The sequence below is a fragment of the Macrotis lagotis genome, chromosome 1, assembly GCF_037893015.1.
Source record: "Macrotis lagotis isolate mMagLag1 chromosome 1, bilby.v1.9.chrom.fasta, whole genome shotgun sequence".
Taxonomy (NCBI): Eukaryota; Metazoa; Chordata; class Mammalia; order Peramelemorphia; family Peramelidae; genus Macrotis; species Macrotis lagotis.
Window position 1 is genome coordinate 525,514,734 of NC_133658.1, and position 20,192 is coordinate 525,534,925.

A 20,192-nucleotide genomic window follows, 5' to 3' on the forward strand; every position below is an offset into this window, starting at 1 on the left:
ATATATATATATGTAATCTTCATAAAAATAACATTAAAGAACAAATTACTCAACATGTAACATTTTCATGTTGGAAAAATTTAACTTTGTAGATTTAATATCTGAAAATCTTTCTTATAACTATGATTTGCAATTTTCATTGAATTAACATTAAAACTCAAGACTATTGTGAAACTAACGTGGATTATTTGTTCATAGGCTACTCAGAAAGAGATTGAAAAAAGACAACCTCAGCTAAAGATCATCACTGACTTAGGAACATCTCTAAAGACAGTGCTGGGCAAAAAGGAAAGTCTGGTGGATGATAAACTCAGCCTTCTGAAGAGTAACTGGATTGCAGTAACATCTCGAGCCGAAGAATGGTTGAATCTACTGCTGGTAATGAAAGTTTTTGCCTTATGCTGAAAAACACTGATCTTTTCTTTGAATATGAAAATGTTATTTGAATCTGAAGACTCAATCCAACTCCATTTTTTACTTTCTATACATTGAGGTGATTTCCTTAATTATGCTTCTAAATGTTTCCCCTCTTTATATTTTAACTATATATATATATATATATATATGTATATATATATATATTTAATTGTAAATCCCCCTTATAAAGCAAAGAGTTTGCTAATTCTGCCATTTTTATACCAATAAATTATAATGGTTCTTTTAAATTAGCACTTTTTAAAACCTTAATATGTGTCATTCCTTCCGCTCTTTGACTATAGGAATACCAGAAACACATGGGAACATTTGATGAAAATGTAGCTCATATTACAGCCTGGATCTATCATGCTGAAATATTGTTGGATGAATCTGAGAAAAAGAAAACTCAGCAGAAAGAAGATGTACTTAAGGTAGCTAATATATATTCTGAACAGCATTTGTCATTTGTTACAACAGTTTGTGCCCAGTTTATTTGTTCTTGATCCTATTAAGGATAAACAAATTGTAATAGCTCTTTCTTCCTGGATGGCTTGATGACATACAAGAATAATATAGAAATACATGTCTGGATAGCATCCAGAGAGGTCATTTACCTCTTGACAGTATGCTTACTTAAAAATTTTGCAGAGAAAGAGAATGTATGATCTTTCTTAATAATATATAATACTATCCAGAAACTTCTAGCCAGTCTTTAGTAAAAGTAGACAATAGCTGCCTACTCAGAGTCTGTTTGTATAATTTCAATCTACACTAGGATTAAAAAAATTGGTTCACACAGATGTTTTGGCTTATCCCAGTAATCTAGAACTTTAAATCATAGACAAATCATCTGAATGAAGGATTTTTTTCATATTTGTTCAAAGTTCTAGATATCCAACAGATATAGCCACATATTTTATTTTATATATAATATATATATATATATATTTCAAAATATCTGTCTATAAACAACACATTTTAGAAATATGCCCCTTGTTAAGATCAATAAAGGATTACTTCAGAGGAAAAGGACTACATTAGTTCTCTTCTGAAAAAGTCAAATATCTCTACTAAAAGAGAAAAAGTATATTTGTTTGGTTTTGCTGATATCTACAAATTTTTGCACTTTATGGAATTTGAATCATATTCAAGTTTTTTTTGATGATGTTTTACTTCAGAGGATACCATAATCCTTTTTAAAAACAAGAAGTGCCATATTCCACAGAGTTTATTGGAAGGTTTTCATTTTAACAAGGAACATCATAAACTATCTTTAAATTGAAATATCCTTGCTCTAACAAAAAAACAGATGTGATGTGTAGCTTCATTAATAATCTACCAATTTTCACTAGATATTCTATATTTAAATGATAAATATTTTTACTAGTCTTGTATGCCATTGCAATTTCAAAACATTTACTTGTTGCAACTCTTTGATCCGTGTCATCCATCAGAGCCTATCCTTCTATCTCTTTAGTTGATACAGAATCTCCATCAAATAAAGAAAACAATATCTTCCTTGGCACTCAAAATGATAAAACAAAGAAGAACTAAGCACCACTGCCAGAAAAAAAAATGGAAATTTGCTCTTTAGTCTCCTTTCCTCCTGTGAACATAATAGAATTTTGGTGACTTCACAACTGTGAAATTCATTAAGGATAAGACTCCCACTAAAGTTAAAACATTACATTTACTACTGACAATGTTCCACATAATAGATTGCTTAAATGGAAAGATTAGAAACATCTACTGTCTTTTCCTAGCATAAACTTTTTGGATAGACAGTTGTATAAAACTGAAATGTTGAAAATAATTTGTTTTTCTCACCTTTTATTCTTTTTTTTAAGTTGGGTTTTTTCCTTGCTCTCTATTCCTTTGCATGTTCTCTCCCTTTCCTCTTTCCATTTATTACTAACTTCAAGCCCTGTCTCTTGCTCACGGACTGTAGTGCTTAAAGGCTGAACTGAATGATATGCGTCCAAAGGTGGACTCTACGCATGACCAGGCTATAAACTTGATGACAAATCGTGGCGACCACTGCAGGAAAGTAATAGAGCCCAAACTGTCAGAGCTCAACCATCGATTTGCAGCTATTTCTCAAAGAATTAAGACTGGAAAGGTAGGAAGATCTGCTCCACGGTGGAAAGTAGTACTAAGTGGTCTTTTACGAAGGTTATGCCGTGCACTGGGGGGTCCATTTAACCCTCAAAGCAAAGGTTTCCAAAGAAAAATAAAAGTTCAAATGTATCTGAGCAAACTTTACCACTGAATCTTGCACATTGTAGATGCTTTATAAATATTTGTTTATTTGAATCGAGACAAATAAGATAAAAGCATTTTTCTGTCATGACTCTCATAGGACAATATATAAACTATTTCTGCACTGGTTTACATACATATTTTCAGGGATCATATGCAGGATGAATGCACAAAAACAAAAGCATGTTTTAAGCACAAAACTGTCTATAAGAAATCTTAATTTATTCTGGCAAATATGATGATAGTGATCATTTGTATACTTGAATCATTATGAAATGAGGCTTTGTACGTTTGCATGAATCAAGGTATCCAGTGTTACTCTTTGTATGTGTTTATGTTCATGTTTAATTCCCCATCCACCCATTATTAGGTCCAAACTGTGATATGTAAGCATTTTGTCATGAAATGCTCAAGCCATAAAAATAAATTTCTGCAAAGCTTATACTTCATAATTTTGTAACTTTTACATGCATGCTTGTATTTACTCTATAATGGAGAGCCAGAGAATATAGAATGGTTGCATGTCAGAATTTCAAATTCCTGGTTCAATTAAAGAAAGTAAGCCTGTTTCAGAGTGGAACCTTATATGTTAAACACATTATAAATAAATTAACACAAATAATGTTTTAGGGTGTTTTAATGAATATATATTTTGTAATTTGGAATGCAATATCACAAATAACATTTATCCTGATATACTTTTCAAACAATTTCTAAATTATAATTAAAAGCACAAAATAGAAATAAAACCGGCTTATGTAGGTATAAATAAATTTAAATAGGTAAAGATTACAAATAGGGGAGACAAAATCCTAGAAAAACTAAAAGATAAACTATTAAATAGTAATGTGAGGGAAGAGATAAATTTATAGAAAGTAATTAATAAGCTTATCTTGAAAAGTGGTTGACATAAATAATACCTAGATATGGTATGACTTGTAATTAATAGTCATATTCCTAAGGTATTGGAATGATTTAAATTTTAATTTAAATATTGATCATGATTTCCCAAAAGAATTTTACTATCAATACTAATACCTATGACCATATTTTATTACTATATATCAATATATGACATAATACTATTGTACTACTACTTTTACTACTTGTATGTGATATTAAATTACATTAAACTGATTGTGGGCACCCTGGACTTGTCAACTCAAAGCAAGAAATTAGTAATTCATTTACTGTGACACAAATTAACATGTAAACAAATATGTGACTTTATTATTCTGGATTTATTATTTTAAATCATTCTTTCTTTTAAAACACAATTTTATTCATCCGTGTAATAATTTCTAAATGGCTTTATTATATTGAAAAAAATTCATTCCATGCCTAGACTTAATTTCATTTCTGGAAACAAATTTTTCTCTGAAATATGATAGATAATTGAAAGTTGTTTTATGCAATACATTATGGCTTGCTTAGTATATACAAACTGTGATTGTATAAGGCAAAAATGGAAATTTTTTCAACCTAAGGGATGGTCCACACCAAATTTATGATATAAGAATTCAACTCGTTCTAAACAGTGTCTTTCAGTATGCTCAACAATTCATGAGATTTAAAAGTCTCAGAAGAAACTAAGTATTCCTCTGAGAATTTTCTTAGGAATAAAACCATGGTCCCCAAAATATATTAGTATTTTGGATTTTTTAGAGAAATAATAAACATGTTATAAATTAACATATCATTCATTACATAAATATCATCTTCCTTTTTTTCTCATGAATTAAGTAACCTCATTTTGATTTTAGAATATATTTATTTCTCATTAATGTAGAAAAGATTTTTTAGGAATAGAGATACTTATATTCTATCTAGAAAGTAGGTGACTTTACTTTATTTACAGAGATATCCAAATGAACAGTATCATGAAGACTGAAGATACATATGCTGTCATTCAATTACTCAATAGTTTATTTTAAATTTAATACATTCAGGATGATATATATGGCAGAATTTTATAAGACTTGCAATGGCTCGAAAAGAGGAGTCTGTAATGCTGACAGTTCAGCTCTTTTTGCTATGACCCTAACTTTCTAAACTCAGATTCCTAGGAGTTTTGGAAACTTTTGGAAATGACAGATAGAAAAAAGAAAGAATAGTTTCAATTTCGCTTTCTATCCAAATAGTGAAGTAGTGTTCTGAATCTAAGGACAACCAAAGATTTATAGACCCCAGTCTGTGGAAAATAATTTATAGTTAGTAGAGGTCACTTAGGAGTCAGAAGGAGGAGAGACACATACTACTTGAGCAGAAAGCTGGTCTGAGACTTCTCCAAAGACCCCTGGAATTGCAATTAATAGAGACCAAGTTATTTTGATTACTTCAATTCTCTAAAAGGGAATATAGTCTGAAAGGAGTAGTATAGATGGGTGATAAGGCTTTTGGGCATAGGATTTAGGATTTAGAAGAAAAAATCCAAGAGTCAAAGAGCATTGAGGATTATAGGGCAAACCAGAATCCTTCAGATTTAAAGTTTGCTCACATAGCAGTGTTGGAGTGATGGCCTTACCACCTCCCAGAAACCAGGGAGAAAAAATAACTAGGAGGTAAGATAGGGAAGTTGGAAGACCAATCCAGTTTTAGCCATGAATAGCCATGCATAATTGGAAAATTTATTGAAGACTTAACTTGTTGATGGAGCTTCAGATGACACAAAGGTGTTTCAGGAATGCGCCAACCTAAAAAGATAGGATAGTGGACTGAGAGAGGAGAAAGAGGCAGGCAGTCAGCTATATGTGCAGGTAGGTGTTGAGATGAACAGCTTAATGGCAACTAAGGTTAGGAACTCAATTATTACATTTTTAGGGAATAGGTAGGTCCTTTAAGTAGAAAGTATTTTAGGCTTCAAATTTATTTGATCTTTAAAATTGTAGTAATTGCCTCTGAGTTACAAATAATATTTTGATATAATATGCTATTTTAGTAACATAAAAAGATGAATTATAAAAATGTACTTCACTGACTTTTTAGTAACTTTCTATTAGTAACAAAAATTTTCTTTTGATATGTTCTCTTTGAGTTCACCATACATATCTCTCACTCCAGGTCCTGTTAAAATGGACCTATCCTCTAAATATTTTCTATATGTATTCATTGATGCATAGCATAGTGACACTGTTATGCAAAATTTGCATATTGAATCATATTTTATGTAGGCTATTATCATTCATTTTTCTACATAACTCACAAAATATCAAATAAGTATCCTTGCAAGGTGAAATTAGTAGGCAAGAAGTGTAAAATAATATATTTTTTCCTCATTTGTTTCTTCTGTACAAGTTTATATTCTAAATGACATATACACCATATGTTCTTTAATTTCCATGTGGGATTTTGAATACATTATTAAAATTTATGAACTAATATCAAAAAGGTAAAAATATATTGGTTAGCCAATCTGGTGTGTATATATATGTCAATAACCATATATTTGATGGTTATATAACTTATACAACTGAATTGTCATGAATATATGGACCATAGTATTTATTAGAAGAATGGGGTATTTTCTGTTACACCATGTTTCAAATTCATGAGGGAAAGATTGGATATTTCTCCAGTGTAAATATAAATGGACCATTAATTTATCATTTTGCATATAAATATCTTAACTTTCCTATTTGTCATTGAAATATGCATCTATTCTTTATTTACATATAAATATATGCTATAGGAAACAACATTAAGAGACATTTAGTTGAAAATATTATATTTTATGTAATCTGTTGTAGGTTTAACAACCAAAGATTTACTTTGGAATAGATTAGACAGGCAAAGATTGCTGTTATGTTTCTTTAAAAAAAAGGTGGGGGGGGATACTTCAATGTCAGTATATATGCCTACATATATATTTGTCCCATATGTAGCTATTCCTTCAAAGGAACATTATTTTTGCAAAAATATATCTTTCTGGGGCAGCTAGGTTGTACAGTGGATAGAGCACTGGCTCTGAGACAGGAGGACCTGAGTTCAAAATCCAGCTTCAGACACTTAATAATTGCCTAGCTGTGTGACCTTGGGCAAATCACTTAACCCCATTGCCTTAAATAAATACAATTTTAAAAAAATATACATTTCCTCATTTATTTCTATTAAAATACATTCAAACTTCAGGAGCAATTTGTAGGCATTTTAGAAGTTACAGCACAAGTAAATATTGGAGTTTGTCTTGTTTTGTAAATAAAATCTCATATACATTTGTTTAAAGTAAATATTGATAAGTACCTAATATAAATCAATTAGAAACAATGCTTTGTTAGAGTTTCTTGGAATGCCAACTTGAAATAATTAAAGTACACTGTGATAAGATTAGAATATCCTTTTCATTAATGAAGTCTTAGGTAAATAGGATGATTTCATTAAAATATTTTCCAGATAAGGTAACTGAGACCCAATTCTGTGAAGGGAACAACCAAAGTCACACAGTATTATGGTAGCAAAACCAGACCTTTGACCCCTCCCTTGGTTCAATACTCTTTCCCTTATTCTCCAGTGTCTCTCCAAGCTTCTTATTTGAAATTAAAGTTAACCCTGTTTGTGTCATAAAACATGTCCATGTCCATCTCTGCTACATGAGGATTTCAATGCCCATACTGGGAGAGGGAAAAGATGTTGGATGAAGGACATGGGAAGAGGACCAAGCTCAGAAAATCAGGAGAGTGAAGAGCCTGAGGGACACAGACTAGAGTATGATTGTCCTAGAGGGTAGTTTTATCCAGGATTCTAAGCTTCTTGAGGTACTACACATTGTTAACAATAGCAGACTCGAAGTAGAGTGCAGGGAGAGGTAGTCTTGAAGTTAGGAAGACTTGGGTTCAAGTCCTGATTTTTTTCCATATATTGACTGTGTGACCCAGGAAGTTATTGAACTTCTCAGGTTTCTAGACACTTCTCTTAGACTAAGTTTCAGAGATGGTGACTACCTACATTCACACAGGAAGTTTCCTTACCTAGGAATTCCTTATACCAAAGATATCTAGTCCCCACCCTTCTAACCCTACTTTATAGCTCTGGTGTATACAATGCTGATTTGTATTTGCAGGATGATCTTTTGGTCTCAGTGATAGAGACTAATTGTAAGAAAAATGTATTTATATTATGCAAACAGTCAGGTTTACAGGGTCCCAATATATTTTAAAGTTAGATATTCTTACTACTCTATTAATTCAGCTTTCATTAGTCTTAGAAGTAACTTACAGGAATGTTGAGCATTTTGGAGTTAGAACAACATAATTATTATAGAAAGAATTTGCTAACCACATTACAATTGGTCTGTTTTGAGTTAGAGTCCTTATAGCAGGTAGTAAATTTGTGAAATTAATTATCACACCTAGTATAACATAATGACGGAGAAGTCAAAATATATTTCAGCTAAGTAAAAAAGTAGGAGATGGATAATTTATTTTCTGTTTATCTTAACAAATCTCCATTCAAAAATTTGAAAAATATCTCCAAAGATAGTTATGTAGAATAGACAATATGGCTGATGCTAGTGGTCAATGCATTATCAAGAGAGTGATAGCAAAGTAAAATCACATGCAAAAGTTAACCCTGTGCTATGATGCACTTTTTGTTATTTGACATTTTGATTATTTCAGCTTCAAATAAGTTAGTGAATAAGGCTATTTACCATTTAATGTGGTTATTTTATCATAGATAATATAGATAAGCCTCTCCTCAAAACGTTTCTTTTATGGGGAAGCAAATCAAAAGAAAAATCTAATAATTCTTCATTCTTTGGCTGTTAGATCACTAAGCTACTTCAGTTTTTAGAAGATGATTCTTTTCAGTCTTCCTTTTCTTTCATTCCTTCTACTTTTTTCCTTTTACCCTTCCTCTCCCTCTTCCCACAACTCCCTTTTTGATTTGCATTTTGATATTTTATAAGCTTATACAACTTTTTGTCTGATAAATACCCTTCAATATGTCTTTGATAGCATTAATAATTGTAAAAAAGTGATAGAAACAAGTTAGTTTTAGGGGGCGATTTTAGAATCTTTCAGGGTCAAAAAGTAGTGTGCTGACAGAAATGATGATAATTAGATCAATCACAAATAGTTATGTGTAATTAAGAAGAATAGATTTTGCATTTAAATATTTATGTTTGTTTTTATTGTTTGGCAAAATTCTTTTCAATTTATGGTGAATTACTTCAAGATGAATTTCAGTTCTCCTAATGTTTGGACTGTTTCTCTTAGGAACTGTTATCTTAAGAATAATGTCATGCATGGTATGTCACTTTTGACTCGAAATTTTTAACACATTCATCTAGCACATTAATGCTTCTTTAACCTTAGGTAGCAAAAAAATTGTTAATGAACTTGAAGTTCACAAATAGTCATCAAAAGAAAATTCAAAGTGTCTTTCTCACTTTCTCTGTCTCTCCTTTTCTTTTTGTCAAATTCCCTTTTCTAACTTTTAATACATGCTACATGCAGTGTGTGTTTTTGTAACTACATATTCATACATAAAATTTATGTTCAAAGTGTAACTTGGTGAATTGTCTTGCAGACACTGATTGTAGTATATATAGTGATATTCTAATTTTGAAATATTTTATTTTATTGATATCTGTATACTCTCAAAATGTTTTTGTATGTTTTCTTAACATGTGATATCATTTAATTGCAAATCTAAGTCTCTTGTGTTCATGTTCTTGCCTTTTAAAAAATTCTTTAGAATCAGCTTTCATAGAACATAAAGATAATTCATCAATTAGTTTTCTGTTTATTTTTCCTTATACATTTCAACATGATTCTGACTTTCTAAGTTAAATCAGAAAAAGCACAATGTTCTTTACTATTTAACGTTTTTGCGACTCTAAGAGCATAACTAATGACTTAATGTGTATGTGCATTTATACATTTCTTTTCTATATCATGAAAACATAAAGAAATCCTGTAAAAATTGTATATTAATAAAGGAATGGAGTCCATATAATGACCTATGGAGATCTAAGTGAACCAAAAAGTGTTTCCTGTGTCATGATTGTATGTGTTTAATCAATTCACCATCTTAATTTTCAAACCAACTTTTTTCAATTCATTATGTTCTAATAACTTTCTTCATTCAGACTGGCAAATGACTGATCTGACCTGGTTGAAAAGATAAGCAAAATAATTTCCTTGATCATTTTTGATTCTGTTGGCATTAAGATGGCATCATTTAATTTATAACTAGACAATTTCACATTAATAAGTGGAATTAGTCTATTATGTTCAAAATATGTAAAATATTCTATATGTGCTAGATGTGGAGTTGTTATTTCTAACTATTTGAAGACATAAGGGCATAATCTAAAGATATTAAAAGAGGAAATGGTTACAAATACAACGTAAAATTAAGTTCAATAGAAAATCAATACAAAAATTAAGGGAATATTTTGAGACAATTTTTAAAAATTAATGGCTAAAGGAATAATATAGTCAATGAATACAGTGAGTTCAAGGAATGGAAGGAACACTGATCTAGTTTATTGTTTGCAAAATTTTAGAATTGGTAATGCCTTTAGGGGTCATTTAAGTAAACTACTCATGAAATATAAGAATTAACTCTGGGATATCCCTAAGGAATGATCAGGCAGCCTCTATTTTAATTCTTCTGGTAACTGGAAGCCTTAGATAACTATTTGGCAGTTATTTATTATGTTGAGCTTAAATTGCCTTCCCTATACCTTGACCTCATTGGTCTTTCCTTCTCAAAACTACACAAAATATCTTTAAGCATTCCTCTTTGGTGTTTAGTCTTGAATATATAAAGGTATCTATCATGTCACCCCAAGACTCCCATTCTCTAAGCCTCATATTCCAAGTTCTATTAATTATGTCTTATAAAAAATATTGACAAATCTTTACTTATCCTGCCTGACCTTTTTGCTGGATGGACTCTAGTTTATTGATGTGCCTTTAAAAAAAATTCTGATCCAAAGAATTGAAAATTAAGCTCCATTACTTTAATAACTCCGATATCAAACATTGTGAAAAAAGTTATGAAAACATTATGATGGCTCTGTTACCATATAAGTTACAGACTACAAGGGATAAAAAAAGAAAAGAAATCAAACAAAAAACAGAAGCATGATGGAACTTGCCCTCTATTAACAGAGCTGAGTCTCTGTGACCTGTTTTAGTAGCGAAATTACACTCTTTCATATTGAACTAACGAATTATTTCCAAGTCTGATCCTCCTATCCAATGTTTATGTAACTGACTTTTTGAATCTCACTTCAGGACTTTACATTTATCTCTATTAATTTTAATCTTGTTAGTTTTTGCCCACTTTTTCCACTTGAGAAATCTTTTTGAATCTTGATTGTGACTTAAGACCTGCCAAGCCACTCTTGCTCCCATCTTTTTGTCATCTACATACCTTTTATATCTTCATTCAAGTTTTGGATAAAATGTCTGAGCAAGTAAAAGCTGTATACAAAGCTTAGAGGTATTCAGCTAGAGATTTCATTCTATCTAATGAACATGTGTTGGTAAGATTATTCAAAACTATCTTGCTCAACAGTACATGAAAAGACTTTTTTTCAAGTGATTTGCAGAAATCATTAACTTCTATTTTTGTAAAAGAAAGAGGGATTTGGTTGGGTGAAAAGTAACATCAAATGACAGAAAATAAGTCAATTTGAGGGACGTGATTTTAGGAATCTGGAAAACATTCTCTGCTCTATCCATCAGAAATATAATTCTGTGTGTGTGTGTGTGTGTGTGTGTGTGTCTTTCTCTTTCTGTCTCTCCCTCTCTGTCTCTGGGATAAATATTTCTGTCTGTCTATCTCTCCCTCTGTCTCCTCCTCTAGCTCCTGCTGTGTACCAGACATCATACTGTTTTGTTTTTGTTGTATATAAATTTTATTTCCTTTGATTCTCACAGCCACCTAGTGAAGTATTTGTATCTCTATTTTATCCTTTGAGAACCTTAAGCAGAGATAAGTGACTTGCCCAGTCACAGCCAATAAATATCTGAACTCACACTTAACACTTACTCAGACTTAACATCTACAGTGACTCCCTCTTCAACCCCTCCCCCTCCCTTTTGTTTTCTTCTCCTCCACCCTGTTCCTCTTTCTCTTCCTCTCTTCCAGGTGCCCCTTCACTTTCCCTGTCCCTTTATTCCCACCCTTTCCTTAATTTTTACCTTCCTCCTTTCCTCATTGTATTCTTTCCTCTTCCCCCTCCCCCATATTATATGGGAAATAAGTTAATCTGCAATGTATTTCATTATTTAACCAGTAAGTTAATGAAACATTAATTTACTAAAAATATTACAGTATTTTGAGAGTTAAAACAAAAAGTTACAATGGAAAAACTTGGTTTAAATAGTGAATTGGAAAATTTTGTGTAATTTTCCATTAAATTTCCACCACAAATTCACTTATATTGAATAAACATATGTACACATGTTCAATAGACAATAACTATGTGTATATATGTGCTCCAGATATATTATCTCATTGCATATATATTTAGATACTTGGTATTAATTAATCATTTTAAGGAGTAAGAATATTACAAGATTGTTATTTAATTATTTATGCTTATTACAAAACTTAACTGAAATATTTGATTTTAAAGGAAGAACTATTTGAGTTGGGTTATACAAAATACAGCAAGACCTAATTATTACTTCATTAAAATTTAAATTGTGATATTATTACACTATTAATATATTTTATATAATCACATGAATTTACTACCAAAAATATTAGCAATGTGAAAAATCCACTCAATAATATATAAATATCTAATATTAACAGTTAACTATAATCTTATGATAAATTATTTGCAAATAGACCACAATGTTATGAAAGAATATTAATTTCAATTAAATGAACCTGAGTACTGATAGAATCATGCCTGCCTGATGGAATTTTAAGTTCTACTTTGAGATTTTAGCGTATATGATATTATTGGCAATAAAATTAATTTTAAATTCGGCACTGAAAAATTATAGCAGAAATAATTTAAACATTACTTCTTGCATATTATTTCCTAGGAAAAACTCAGAGTGTCATTCCTGCATCTTAGTATCACCAAGTTTTTTTTATTTTTTTATTTATTTTGAATTTTACAATTTTTCCCCTAATCTCACTTCCCTCCCCTCACCCCCTCCTCTAGAAGGCAGTCTGTTAGTCTTTACATTGTTTCCATGGTATACATTGATCTAAGTTGAATGTGATGAGAGGAAAATTATATCCTTATGGAAAAAATAAAAGATAGCAAAATTACCTAATAAGATAACAGTTTTGCTTTTTTTTAAATGAAAGTTAATAGTCTTCGGTATTTGTTTAAACTCCACAATTCTTTCTCTGGATACAGATGGTATTCTCCATCACAGAGTATCACCAAGAATTTTGAATAAACTTGAATAATCTCTTTGGTGATAAAATACAAATAGGCATTCATATATCAGACAATATCCAAATTTATTTTAACCTTATAGTATCAGAGCATGACAACATGCTCTTTCTCAATGGGGGAAAAATTTCTTAAGAGATGGGCAGGTAGATATAAAACAGATAAGGTAAAGGATGATGTCCCTAAATAAGATCATTAAAAAACAAGCAAACTTTGACTTTTCAACATATATTTTCACCAATGACATAGAACCAGAGTAGTCATATATTTTCTTATAAACCCACAAAGCATAAAAACTTTTTAAAGCATATTTTTATGCAAAGACTTTAATAAACTGAAAAATGTTTACAGAGCTAAGCTGCCAAAAACTAATCTATTAATCTTTTGATTTTTTTTATTTCATAATGAAGTGTTAGGATACATTTGTGAATTTATATTAAATTGCAAATACAAACCCATTCATCAAATTTCCCATGTGGTATTTAGCAAAATGAGAGAAAGTTATCCTGTTATTATTTATAAGTAGTAGCCTGTAGTTATTGACAAAAACATACAAAATTAAAGAAACTGTAATGAAATTAAGTATGCAAATTGTTAAAGGCCAGTAAACATGACTCAATATGTGTTCATTAAATTGTTTATGGAAGAAGTAAGATGGAGAATATTCTGGGCTTATTTTTAATATGCCAGTAAAAAGAGTTCTTCTAAATTTCTTTAATTATATCCATCTTACAGACGCATGTTGGACAATTTTACAATAGTAATATTCCATGTAAGGCATTAGATCAGATTCTCATATACTTCTTTTAAATATATGGAGACAATCCTTTTCACCTACTTTTACAGCTTATTGCTGTAGGAAGTAAATGTCAATAGTCTGTAAAATGCAAATTTTTTTCCTTTGTAATATTTCTTCTTATACAGAGAATCTTCTAATCTGCAGAATACTGAAAATTAGAATAAGGTAAAAATTGAAATTTGCATTTTGTTTATTATGACAGAATAAAACCTCATTTTGAATGTTTTTAAGCTCTAAGGATAATGTTCATCCTTATTCACATCTACAGGTAGTTCTACCACTCATATTTCAGGAATCTTGCAAAGTATAAGTTAATTCATTCATTTGTAAAACAATGGGGGGTTGACACCAAATGTATTTTTTGTTTATGTTTCTAATAAAAATGATTTTGATTTAAATTAGCACTATCTTTTTTTTTAGGCCTCCATTCCTTTGAAGGAATTGGAGCAGTTTAACTCAGATATACAAAAATTGCTTGAACCACTGGAGGCTGAAATTCAGCAGGGGGTGAATCTGAAAGAGGAAGACTTCAATAAAGATATGGTAAATTGGCTGTGATAGAAGTGTGAATGAACTAGTAGTGGAAATGAATAAATGCTTGGATAGAAATTAGAATTTGAATTTTTAGATATAACCTTTGTATTATATAAATCTATTGACAAATGAAAAGTACCCATGTGGGTTATAATAAGGTAAAATGAGCTTCTGATTATTAGGATATGATCATTTAAGGAATTCCATGTATTGTTCAGCAATTTGGTTTAACCCGTATTATTTTCAATATGAAAGAGCAAAATGCAACTTTGAGAAAAAATTGAATCAAGTTACGAAGTAAGCCTGCAGATTATTCCATTACTCAACTGTCCAATATAACTGATATTTGTCACTGGCAGTTTTTCTTCATTGTTATTGAATACAGCCAGTGACTATTGCCAGCCATTTATCGCAGTGTAATGGTTCAGAAAAGGGGACGTGCTCACAAATAATTTAGAGAAATAATTATAGTGATAGACTGTCAAAGAAGACTTAGCCTAGTTAAGTTCAGAAATAGTCATGATCAGAAGATTAGCCACCAGGTGACTTTGGGGGGCAGGGCAAGGAACACCACAACTCGAATCACTCTACTATTTAGATGGGCTATGATGTACATAGGTTGTGGATTCACACTCATGAATTAATAGGACTTTCTTGAAGTATATATATGTATATGTACGTATATATTTGTACATATATTTTTGTAAGACACAAAACTAATAATAAAAAACTGGAATTATAATCATGTAAAGCCTGTTGTCATGTGAGGAATGAAAGATGATGGGCCACTTTCACCCTAGGGCAGCACTTACAACAATTTCAAAATTCTCTGTGGTTTGAAAATTATTCCAGCTTTTGTCACAGCCTCATTTTTCCCCATTTCATCACCCTTTTCACATTTTATTTTTTTTAACTCAACAGCTATCACTAATTCTAGCTCTTTCTGACCTGTCATACTTTTCTATAAATCTCTGCCTCATCAACAGAATTCTTAAACAAATCAACAGGTAATGTTGGAGAAAACAGTTTAATGTGACTATATCACTAGCCAAAGAATAAGTAACTAAGGCATGGTAATAAAAAGAAAAAAGACAGATTCTTCCAACAAAATTAGTTCCCATTGGTGCCTGTCCTACTGGAGCTACCTGCATTCAAGCTCCTTTTGTAGATAGTTTGGTGGTATTGCCACCTCACCTAGAAGGAAGACAAATAAGAAGAGGTACCAAGGCTTTTCCACATGCTCAGCTACAGGTACTTCTTCCCATCGACAATGAAGCAACCAATCAACCTGAGCTTACCAAGGTGAAAGAAAAGAACTATGGTAATAATAATAATAATAGCAATAAAAACAATAAAAACAACTCATATTTTGTAGCATTTTAAGGTTTACCAAGAACTATGCTACATACCTTATCTCATTTGATCCTCACATGAACTTTGTGAGGGACATACTACCCATTTTACAGATGAAGAAACTAAGGCTTAAAGAAATTAAGTGACTAGCCCAGTATCACATAGCTAATGAACATCTCTGATAGGACTGAACCCAGATCATCTTGGCTATCTTTCTATTCCCAAGATTATATTGCCTTGCTAATGCAATTGGTTTATTATCATATTTATTGTCTACCTTAGGACATGACTATCCTGTAATGTAAGGAAATTCCATTTCAACTTCAAAACGTACTGTATGGTTGTAGGATGCCAAAATAAGTAAAAGATGAATACTATATCCATGTGACATTTATTTACCTGTTATATTGAGTAATATTCATTATACATGACATTTTTAACAAAAAAAATCAGTATTCCCTTTTAGTTGGGATAAAAAACATTATAAATGTAAACCCCCAAAATTAAAGTCCTTATAATTAAGATTTTTTATTTTTTCATTTCTTTCTATTTTTTAACTTACTAAAGGAATCCTGATTTTTTTGCATTTTAGAATTTGTCCTCATTATGTCAGTAGAATTTCTGCACTGATGAGTTCAGAAAATACAAGTGGTGTACTAGACAAAAATATTGTATTGGATATAATTTTAGCAATCAACCATAATTATTTTTACAATAAAATCAATATTAACAATAGATTATTTTCAATATCCATTTGGTGCATCAATTCACACACACATACATGCACAAAATTTTTCATTCAATGAGCATTTTATGTTTTAACTGAAATTAGTTGGTTAAATAAAATGTATCAGAAAGGGAGAATTTACCTAAGTGATAGCTAAAAAAAAAAATCAGAGTACTGTCAGTCACTTGAATTTTACCATAAACCCCAAATTAGGATTAAGAAATATATTTAGGTTTTAAAATAGATCCTAGATCCTTAAAATAATATTTAAATCAATAAATATAATGTATTTTAATATGTCAAAGACTGATAGACCAAGTTAAAAAACTAGACTAAGTCAAAATTTTTTTTGACTTTGAAGAAAGAAAGAAATTCTTGCAAAGTATATTTTTAACAGTAAAATATATGGACCAAATAAAAACCCTATTTTGTGTATATATAACACATATAGAAATATATATGTATATGTATGTATACATAGTAATATGTAAATATATAATCTATGTGTATTCATGTATAAATAATGAACATGATTAAATATTTGGGTACATATTAAATATGCACTTAAATGTAAAAGTTCATGCACTTTTTGTTTCAGTTATTATAATATGTCAGTAATACTTTTCTTGAACATTTTTATCTGAATTTTCCCATTTTTAGTACTATATTAAAAGACAAAACAAATTCTTACGAAATAGCTCTAAAATTCATATACATCTTTTCCTCCCACCACATACCCTCCCAACAACAAATTTAAACTAAGGAATTTAATCTTTTTCATCTTTGTTAAAAATGAAAATACATTCATACAAATGTGCAATAGTTTTTAATGCCTTTAGATAGTGTCTTTAATTCTGCAAATGATTGTGATATTTTTTTTTACCAAAATGAAGACTATACTTGTTGTTTTTAATCAGAGTGAAGACAATGAGGGTACTGTAAAAGAGTTGTTGCAAAGAGGAGACACCTTACAACAAAGAATCACAGATGAAAGAAAGCGAGAGGAAATAAAGATAAAACAGCAGCTGTTACAGACAAAACATAATGCTCTCAAGGTATAGGAGTTAAAATTATAATATACCTTGCCTGTGTTGTTCTTTATATAGGATTAAATTCTCTGTTCATAAATAAATCTGCTTAGTATATTGGTGATTGCTAATATAAATGAATACAGCTAATTGTGTGTATTGACTTAATTAAGCATTTCTGATTTGTGTCATTTTTTTATAAAAAAAATATTGTCTTGACATCTACCACCAAAGTTTAAAATTCATTGTGCATTGGTTGTTTGAATATTTTTCTGGACTATATATAATTAGAAGCATATTAAAGATGCTTAGTCATCTGAATTTTATGGTTTTAATTTCCTGAAGTATATAAAAAATGTTTAAATGTGCTACATATATGGAATAAGATTTAAGTAATTGATTTTTTTTCTGAAATCATGACACTTGCTAGATAATGACTTAGAATGATTACACTGAACTTTTTTCCCTAACATATCTTGTCATTAAGAAATTTACCTAATCTGAGGAAAGTAATCCCACTTTCCCAGGAATAGGATAACCCTTGAAAGAAACTTAAGATCTTGAATTAAAAGGATTGTTTTAACATCAAAAGACAATAATGTCAGGTTGTCATTTAAACATATAGCATCTCTCAAATGTTGAATAAGGATTTTGTCATAAAAAGCAGAAAAAGCATGTTTATTTTCTGTAATTAATATTTGGATAGCTTTTGGGCAGGACCTGAACAAGTTTTGTGAAATGGTGATTCTTTTGCATGGCAACATTAACTATTTTGCATGCATGATTCGTTTTCTAGTAGTATTAATTGTAATACTTCTCATTGTTAATAGTAGTGCTAAAGTAAATCACTCTTTTATAGCTATGACTAGGTAGATGGAGTCTGTATTCTATATGCAAATCAGAGAATAAAACTCTATTCTGTATAGTCAGACAATCAAACAAACACTGCTGGGAATGTAATTACATGATATTGTGACTGCAAGGAATCTGGAAGAAAAGTCTAATTGGCTAGCAGCTGTTCTGAAGGTAACTGCTGATAAATACAGTCGATAGAAAACACCTATTTCTTAAGGGAATATAAGTGAAAATCAGAATGTGCTCAGAATTTCTGAAGGCTTTGTTGGCTTTTGGTGATGATGAGGTTAGGGAGTATTTTTTTTAATTTACTAAAATTACAATTATTTTTAGTAACTGTATTTTGAGGGCAGTGAATTATTTTCAAATATTCTACATTATTGTTATTTTTCACTTGGGGGAAATTAGGCCTCAACTCTATGATCAGGAAGTCCTTTTCTTTTGACAGTCAAGTATAAGATAATACAAAGTACCTTGACTGCATCTGGTTATGTCTTTATTGCTTTTAAAAAAACATTTTCTACGAGGTTCATCAAAAGATGGGACAAAACTCCCTGGGGGATGGAGATGGGTGAAGGGGAAGAAGGGATAAAATCAATCCAGCCTTCCAATTAAATTTGCAGTAAGTTACAGACCCAATATTAGAAATAAATGGATGATAAAAGTACATACACATAAATTGACCCAAAATATATCTATAGACCTTCATCAATGTCAATAAATCTCAATTTCATTTCTATGCCCAGGTCTATATCAACCCTGGTGCAGTCACATTGTTAAAAATCTACATGGCTCCAACTGTCTAAGCCTAGCCTTTACACAATCATTAAAATATTCAAATTTAGTTTTTTTCAGTAGTTGAAAGTTGTTACTTTCTTTTGACAAACTTAAGTCCAGTGTATGTAAAGCATAATTGCTACTGCACTAAAGTAATGAAAGCCATTTATGCAGACCTGTGATATTACTTTTAACTATGATAAAATGGCATTCAAGCTCATTCTATTGATCCAACAGATTTTGGGTATACTTGCATAGACCAAGGTGATTGATTTTTTTCTTAGGTGACTCAATAAAGGCATTCAACCTTGACAGATAAATCTCAATGGAATATCAGACAGTTCAAATTCAAATAAACTATTTTCTTATCAAATTGATTGGAAACCATGTAGCTTTCTTTCCTCTTTTTCTGATGGTAAGTAAGATACTTTGGGTATGGAGATTCTTATTTTTATTAGTGTAAAATGCAAAAAGATGTTGGTACCATTAGTTGTTATTTTTAATAGAAAAAATGTTCAATCTTTGCCCATTGTATTTTTTATTTTTCCTATAGAAACAGAAATTGTATTAAAATTAAGCTTTGGAAGAACTTAACAGAAACAACTAAACTTGCATGCCCTACTAATAATAAACTTTATTTTCTTTGTAATAGCTCATGGAGAGTCTTAATCATAGGAATGTCTGTTGATTGAATGTATCTAAACTTTTTTTGACTTCTCTGAGCTGGCATTTGATATTTTTTCATACAGCCTCTTATAATTATGTAATTATCTAGTTGGCTGGATATTATTTTATCCCCAAAAGTGTCAGATAAAACCTGAATTCTCAAATAGAAAAATATGTGATCCTTTAAAAGAGATTAATTATGTATGGCAGTAGACCTCAGAACAAATTGGAACCAAGAATCAAGGATTTGTTTAAATATGTTCAGATCTCAGATATGTGTATATGTGTATGTATGTGTCTGTGTGTAGAGGCTTATTGCCCTACATATTCTTATTTTTCCAATTTTTTTTTTACCTTAACCTAATTAAATAGATAAATTTGACCTGAGGTAAAGATTGTGAA

At 30.4% G+C, this 20,192-nt stretch overlaps 1 protein-coding gene across 7 annotated transcripts in view; it reads left to right on the forward strand.

The window, feature by feature from the left end:
• Positions 1 to 20,192, forward strand: part of DMD (dystrophin) — a 2,282,785-nt gene that overhangs the window by 959,208 nt on the left and 1,303,385 nt on the right. For 5 of the 7 annotated variants that reach the window (XM_074220296.1, XM_074220275.1, XM_074220281.1 and 2 more), the window contains 5 exons: positions 199 to 378; positions 720 to 848; positions 2,366 to 2,536; positions 14,271 to 14,393; positions 17,382 to 17,519. In XM_074220296.1, coding sequence (XP_074076397.1) covers positions 199 to 378; positions 720 to 848; positions 2,366 to 2,536; positions 14,271 to 14,393; positions 17,382 to 17,519 — 741 coding nt within the window. The remainder of the gene's footprint in view (positions 1 to 198; positions 379 to 719; positions 849 to 2,365; positions 2,537 to 14,270; positions 14,394 to 17,381; positions 17,520 to 20,192) is intronic. The other 2 variants (XM_074220284.1, XM_074220285.1) reach the window with 2 other exon arrangements.